Source organism: Pagrus pagrus (assembly GCF_965226575.1).
Source record: "Pagrus pagrus genome assembly, chromosome: 9".
NCBI classification, from domain to species: Eukaryota; Metazoa; Chordata; class Actinopteri; order Spariformes; family Sparidae; genus Pagrus; species Pagrus pagrus.
The window spans coordinates 13,482,525-13,490,437 of NC_140193.1; the positions used below are offsets into that span (position 1 = coordinate 13,482,525).

At 41.2% G+C, this 7,913-nt stretch overlaps 1 protein-coding gene across 1 annotated transcript in view; it reads right to left on the bottom strand.

Moving 5' to 3' along the window:
• Positions 1-4,790, bottom strand: part of ikzf2 (IKAROS family zinc finger 2) — a 28,676-nt gene extending 23,886 nt beyond the window's left edge. The window contains exons 1-3 of the mRNA XM_084362711.1: positions 4,739-4,790; positions 3,316-3,400; positions 1,963-2,010 (exon numbers count right to left, since the gene is read on the bottom strand). Coding sequence (XP_084218837.1) covers positions 1,963-1,990 — 28 coding nt within the window. The 5' untranslated portion in view covers positions 1,991-2,010; positions 3,316-3,400; positions 4,739-4,790. The remainder of the gene's footprint in view (positions 1-1,962; positions 2,011-3,315; positions 3,401-4,738) is intronic.
• Between the last annotated feature and the right edge of the window lie 3,123 nt (positions 4,791-7,913).

Genomic DNA, 7,913 nt, shown 5'->3' on the forward strand with positions numbered 1-7,913 from the left:
AGCAGAATTTGACCCCATTCACGCCTTTGCAGTGAATGTGTATACTGTATGCACTCATGCCACCTCTAAAAAATTTGAACAAACTTTAAAATTCTCTGTTGTGTATATTTCTCTTTGATATACTGTATTCAATTATTCTTTTTGACTCACACATTCTGTTTAATTCATTTGGTGCATATACCTTCACAGGTGAGTACAATGTGAGTATAAAAGCTTCGGAGCTGCGATTAATAATTCACTAATTGTCAGTAATTAAATGAATCACTAACTATTTAGATAACCAATGATTCCGTTTTTGCTCCTCTATGACTGTAAGCTTTCGGTGGTGGACAAAACACCACATTTGAGGCTTTTGGCAACACTTTCTGACATGTTATAGACCAAACCGCTAACTAATTAATGGAGAACATAATCAACAGATCAATTAACAATGAAAATAATCATTATTTGCAGCCCTGAAGAGCCGAGTTGTGCACACAAGAGAGATCACAACGGTAGGCAGTCGTGGAATGTAACTCAAGTACTGTACTTGAGTACAATTTTGAGGTACATGTACTTCACTCTAGTATTTTCCATGTTCTGCTACTTCATCTTGGAGATAAACATTGTACTTTTACTCCACTACATTTACTTAATAAATTTAGTTACTAGTGAATTTGCAGATTGCAGGCTGCATCTGAGCCAATTCAAATTTTGAATTTACCTTATTGGTAATCAGATAAAAAAAAAAAACACTGGTTCTGATAATCAGAAAGATGCTGACTAGTGGATCTGATAATCCTCCATCACAACAATCAGTCAGCCCATAGTACGTACATACAAACATGAAAATATATTCATAATATACTTTTACTTGTACTTTTAATGCTTAAGTACACTTATTGCCAGAAAATTACTTTTGATACCCAAGTGCATTTAATATCAGGTACTTCTTTTACTCAGGTACTAACTGAATGACTGACTTTCACTGTTACTAAAGTCATATTTTAGCACGATATCTTTACTTTTATTCAAGTATGAGTTTTGGGTACTTCTTACATCACTGACTGTAGGACACTTTGTGCGTATATGAGTGTATTTGTGTTACATGATGGTGAGTAGAAGAGTATCTCTGCATGTAAGGGTGATTTTACCGGTGTGCAAGATGAAGATGATAAGTGTGACAATGGTAGACGGTGTTTGACCTAAATCTTCTGTCATCATCAGCAATGTCTTGCCGGAGTCTTGAGCATATTGTTAAATACACGGGAGTAATGAGGATGCAAAAGGTTGCATTCCAAAGACGTGTGTTTTCCGACCAAGACTACTTTGTTCCAAGCCTATCATTTCCGAAAGCGACCCACGGACGGACAAGGAAAGGAAGAGCCTCCAGTTCTTCTTCCGCCGCCACCCCTACCCCGCCTGCCAAGTGTTCCTATCAGCGCAAACCCCCGATGGAGACCTAAAATCCCCACTGAGGTCATAAACAACATGTTACCTGCTTTTAGATCTGCATGTCAAAGCAAATAGAAGACAGGCAGGGAAGTTATTCGACAGACCTGCCCAAAGGAAACCAGCAAAGGGCAATGGAGCACCACAAAGTGCATATCCAGTATCTGCTGCATTCAACAGGATGTCGCTAATGCATCGTTTTCTCTACCTTTAAGGGGTGAACAGGAAAAGGGCTGCACTAGGGGAAAATCCCTTCTTATGTTTATAGGTCTGTGATTGCAAAAATCTTGTGTTTTTCTATCAAGTTGGAGGAGACGTTAAAGTCAGAATAAGTTAATAATGCCAAAGTCACAACAAAATAAAAACACAGGGACAGCGAATTATCGGCATCACTTCCAGCATAATCACAACAACAGCACACAGACACACGCTCCGATACAGAAAGTATAAACCTGTTGTTCTTGAGTGTGAAGTGTCGGTCAGACGCCGTCAATGTACATGAATGTAGGTGCAAGCGATATGGGGACTTACTGGCAGAGTAGCCATCGGGAGCCTCCATTTCAAGTGCTGCAGGGAGTGCTGCAGGGATTAAAAAAGGAAAAATGACTGTGATTTTCACATTACTGTTACAACAAAGTGTGCAGCCAGAGCTCTGGGTCAAAATGAACAGCATGCAGCAATGATCAGTATTCATAAAACCACCACGGACCTGTAAAACGATCATTAAGTATACGATCATATTAACACGGCGCGTGGCTTCCAGTGTACAGAGGTGCAGCACAATAGAGACTCTGGTGTGTGCAGTTTTCTTATCAGAGAAGTAGGCACGTATATTTAGCACGCGACACTACGAGCTATTTTAACTGGTGAACAGCCGTGTTTTAGTTTCATGCTCTCTCTAAAAATGTCTAAACAGAAGTTAAATTATAGCTGGCACGCTCTCTGAATATCTGCATTTTTACACCCAGTGATGCCTCAGCCATGGACTTCCTATTAAAAAAAACAGGCAACAGAACAGATATAAATGTAGACCTCTCTACGGTGACAGAGCAATAGCCATATCGCCTTAAAAAGGGGAGAAATGAAGTCATTAAATTCAACTTTTTGTACGGGAGTTAGACTGAATGACGATAAATAGCATGAATTTAGATGTAACCAGAGGCATGCAGCTGTGCAGACACGTCTCGTCTTTCGACTTTTTTAACAACATCTGTTGGCGTGTGACAAAGGCTCCTCTAAGGAAGTTGTGACTAAGTTGTTAATTCCTTGTAAGTCGGTGTTCATTTCTATGAACTGCAAGCTAACGTCTGGGTCCATCTGCATCCCTTGAGCCATCGTTATCGCTGTGTTAGGTCGACACACACAAAGTTTGAGGGCTGTTATGAGTGTTGCTACCTGGAAGTGCGCTGGTCTGGAGAGAGATGTATTAGTTTATTCATATTTATGTGCATGCTGGGTCGGCTGTAACAACAAATTCGTGCCAGAACACAACTGCTGGCTTCCTCGAAGATCACAAGGCGTAATCCTTTCATCACGAGAAATACAACAAGTCACTGAAGAAACTTTTCTTTTGATTGTGTAACATCTCCAAACTCAATGCCCCACATCACTGTTCACTTTCTTTGGATTTGACTGTTTTTCTAAAAGCAGTTGGTGGTAAAAAAAAAAAAAAAAAAAGAAAGAAAAGAAAGAAAAAGGTGATGGTAATCTGACTGAGAGCCAGCTGCAATTTCCTAAATGGTCTGAGTCAATTCTTGTAGCTACATGGAGCAAACTCTGTTCGCTTTGCACTCACAGAAAGTTGTCAGCCCTTTATGTTAGAAGGAAGTCATGAAGAGGAAAAAAAAAATAGATTTTTAAACAAATGTGGATTCACATAATTACCTTCAAGCGTCTCCCCTGTGCAAAGTGAGTTGGTAATTTCAGTCAAGGACGGAGGGAGGGGGGGTGCGAAGTTGTCTCCACCTCCCTTTAAAGAAACAAAAAAAGTCAAAATTACCTATCTCGTCCAGTGAGCTCTCACAGCTGTGTGGAAGAGAGAAAAACTTTTTTCAGCATGTTTTCAGTTACAATCCGATGGAAGAGCGGCGAAAAACAAATCTGAGCGTCAATCAGTTGAGAGAAAAGTTTAGGAGGAGCGCATCTACAGAGTCCTACAGGTGACTCGCTGCGTCAAAGCCTCTTCTGCGCGCGTCCCGTCAACTTTTCCACTTTAAGGAGGCGACGCCGTCCCACCGAGCTCCACACGCACCTCACCACTCAAAGCTTGCGACATTTCATCAGAAGTCACACAAGCAGTAGGAACACCGAGGAGGTGGAGGAGGAGGAGGGGAGAGAGAGGGGGGGTGGAAGGAAGACTCAACAAGTTGGTGAAGGAAAGAAAGAGAGGGATGGATCAAACTGGATCCACCGGTTCCTAAGGAATTAACCATGGCGAGCAGGGAGCAGCAGCATGAGACTGGAAATCCTAGTCTCGGTGTGTCAGTGTGTGTGTGTGTGTGTGTGTGTGTGTGGGCAATGTTGAGAATCTACAGTGGAAATGTGACTCAAGGTCGGAGCGCGCGTTTCTGAGTGCTGCTGCAGGGGAATGGGAATAATGTGATGTAGTGGCACATTAAACGCGGTGTTAACGGCTGCACGGCCAGCCTGCCTCAACACATCTCAACCGATAGGACTAAAAAAAAAAAGATTTAAAAATAAAATAAAAAATCTCCAATTTACAGGTGACTTTTTAACACCACTTCCTTGTGCGTCTCGCAACGTGACTTTAGCAGGATTAAACATGCATGTCGGCAGCGCAAACGTGGGGGGACAACTATTGTGCAGATGTGCAGACGGCGAGGGGGCTGCTGCGTTTACCCAGCGGCCAAACAATGCATCTCTGAAAATAACCTATAAGGAGAAAAAAAACAAAAAAAAAACGTGAAGCCTGTCAATGTGCTGTGTGTCTCGTGTTAAGTGTTTTTTTTTTTCTTCTTCTTCTACACTGCCTGCGAGCCTGGGAGCTGACTGACTGCTGACTGACTGACGGCTGCAATTCAACAGGTTACCCGATCACCGCAGTCTACAGCAGAGCCCGTCTGGCTTTTCCATTCATCAGACAGACGCTCCTTGTCTGCCTTTGCCGCAGACATGCGCCTCCGAAAGCGTCTGTACGGCTCACAGATAGTCGAATAATGAAGCTCAATGACAGCGGCGACGCAAACGGTCAGTTAAACGCAGGAAACCGAGTCATGCACTTGTGTGTTCCCTCTCGCTCCCTCTCTCTCTCCTTTTTTTTTTTTTTTTTTTTAAATTTTTAATTTACCTTAAACACGCAGGAGTTTATATAATCCCGTGAACTTGCACATTGATCCCGGCTGAATGCCTCGGCTCGTGAACAGGCTTCATTCTAGCCCGACGTGCGCCATGCAGCGCGGACTGAAAGGTAGTTTGGTTCCGCAGCAGCAGCAGCAGCAAAAGCAACAGTTGTTAAATCCACCACTGACTTCCTCCTCCATCTCCTCACACAGCAGAGCAGAGCAGAGCAGAGCAGAGCAGCAGACAACCCGCCCGAGTTGCTATTCTGGGAAGTTAGTCTGACACACACAGAGAAACCGATCCCAGAGTGTGAGGACCCGGTCTGCCTCTCTGCTCGGTAATCGATTAGGTTATAAAGCAGGAGGGGTGGGGGGGCTCTTATTCCAGAGGCTGCGGCCAGGTTATCTCCCTGTGGAGACAAAAGCAGGACTGTCACAGCCTCCAAGTATTTCCGCAGGGATTGCAGCCTAGTGTCTGTAAAGTGACCATCCCTCTTTTTTTATTTATTTCATTATTTCATGTTTGTTTTACTACATGTGTTGCAGCTGCTTGTGCCGTCTGATCCTTCCAGTTTCATTGGAGTCATTTGTTGAATTCATCAAAAATACTTATTTTCATATCTTCATCTTTAATTGCCTAATTGCACCTGTAATCATCTAGTTGTGTCGAGGATGCAAACTATATGATTGTGTTAGCTACGCAGCTTTGGAGGAGAAACTAAAACTCAGCATTTTAATATTCGCAATGTGAATGCGGCAATAATACAAACTCAGGATTTATTTTTTTCCATAACTGATAAGCAAGCTGTTCTCAGAGGAAAATAAGCTCCCCACAACACTGTTTGGAGCTAGAAAGGTGGCAGGGTCCGCCACATGTAAACAAAGTGAAACAGTATGAAACTGTGTTGTCCTTTAAGGTCAGTTTGTTTATTCAGTCATGTAAACAAAGAGAGTTTGTTTATTTAGTTTGTTTAGGCTTAAAAGAATCAATTAGTCAATGAAGATCTTTCTCTTCTGATCAAAATTTCCACAAAACTACGTAGTGCACCTTTAACATGAATCCATAACAAAGATTTTGATCAGATCCTTCAATGATTTTTATAGCATGTTATAACCGAGATGAGCAGCACAGACTTGTCAGTCGCCTCTTGTGGACGATCTGTGTCAAGTCTTCATATCAATTGTCTTATTTTGGCCCCGTCGCTTTTTAAAAACCTCATTTGTTTAAAAAATGTTCTTGGAAAATAGCTTGCACCGATAAACTACCAAATGAGGACACTTTGCTTCCCATCAGCAGCTGCAGTGATGCGGCTGACAAAACTTTAACCAGGACCTAAACGTAGCAGCAGCAACATGTGCAGGCAAACTATCACTGTTCATTAGATAATAACGTGATCAACATGTGGTGTAAAATCAGAATATCATAGCCTATACCAACGCAAGATAGACTGATTAGCTTCCTAATGTTAGCTAGCTAGTATAGCTAAGGCATGCAGACATATTAAGATCATTCTGTTGTGTTTGCCAGGTTTCTCATTACCTATTAAGATAGTGACTTGCAGCACAGGTGTCCTGCTCTTTTCCTCTTGGACATCTGGCAGTTTGGGTTGCTGTAAATGAGGCACCTGCACTTGTGAAACAAAAGTTTAGCAAGCTAGCCTAGCGTACTTTTCCAGGATTGAATCTCCTGTGGCGGCCCCTAGTGGAGGAGATTGACAGAGGTGGTATTTGGATTTAATTGTGTTACATGTTTGAATCAAACCACTGATTTGAGTATGTTTTAAAATTAATATGGAAAAATAAATAGAAATAATTAAATCCCTGATCAACTTTAAATGGGCACTACGTGGTTTTGGAGAAGAAATTTAAAACTCGGAATTTTAATATTTACAATATTAATGAGGTAATAATACAAACAAAATATATTTTTCCATAACTGAATAAACTAGCTGTTCTCAGAAGAAAATAAGGTCCCAGAACACTGTCTGAAGCTAGAAAGGTGGCAGGGTCCGCCACATATAAACAAAGTAAAACAGTAAGAAACTGTGTTGTCTTTGAAGGTCGGTTTGTTTATTCAGTTTATTCAGTCATGAAAACAAAGAGAGTTCATTTATTCAGTTTGTTCAGGCATAAATAATCAGTCAATGAAACTATTTATCCTCTGATTAAAAGTTCTTCTCCAAAACAACATAGTGCAGCTTTAATTCATGTTCTCTGGTAGCCTATTTAAACCAGGATGAGTCACAACTGGTCGAACTTGTCTCATGAACTCTTGTGAACTCTTTTTGTTTCTCCAGTGTTAAAAAACGACTTGTAAGCTGAACGTTGCTGCGCTCTACATGCTGTGTATTTTTGTACATTCAACACTGCTCTTGAAGACCATGTAATAAATGTGTTTTTATCTGAGCCCTCACTTCCCCTCCCCTTTTTTAAGTTCAAAAATATTTTTGGCATTTCTCTACTGCCCCGTCTTATTACTTATCAGCCATCATGTAGCCTACATACACAGATGCATCTGTGAAAAGCTAAAGTAAGAAGATGATAGCGTGTCAGTTGGACTCGAGTCTATAGCAAGATAACACTAATGATGGTGATAGTATGATATGTAGCCTCATAGTAAGGAGAAGTTTCACTACTGATTGGTGGTCAAAAGATTGGTGCAGTATGGCTCCTGAAAGGCCATACTGCATTATTAGCAGAAGGCTAACAGTAGAATGCTAACAAAAGTCTCTGCAACAGCAGTTTTCTTCACTCACACTCAATCTGCACATTTTAGTGCGACTCATTTCTGAGGCAGGTCTGACATAAAAAGAAAACAACAACTTATGATTCAACAGGACCTGAAAGATGCTAAAAAGAGCCATGCAAATCATATTGCGCCTTTAGCTACGTGATCTAATACTGACTTGGATGTAACTTCATCCAAAATAAATGTCTAAATACACAAGTGTTTTGTGCACCGTAGCGCACTGATGCCAAGCAAACATGAATTATTTATTATAATCTAGGAAGTAAATTATGTTGTGAGTTCTGGTTGCAGTGACATCAGTGGTTTAAAATGTGGATTTGTTTGAATAATGTAGTTTAGGGTGTTTTTAAGTGTAAAAACCAAACCAAAAAGGGGTTGCAGGCACAGGAGATGGAGAGGCTTTCACACTGACCACAGGAGGGCTCACACTGTCA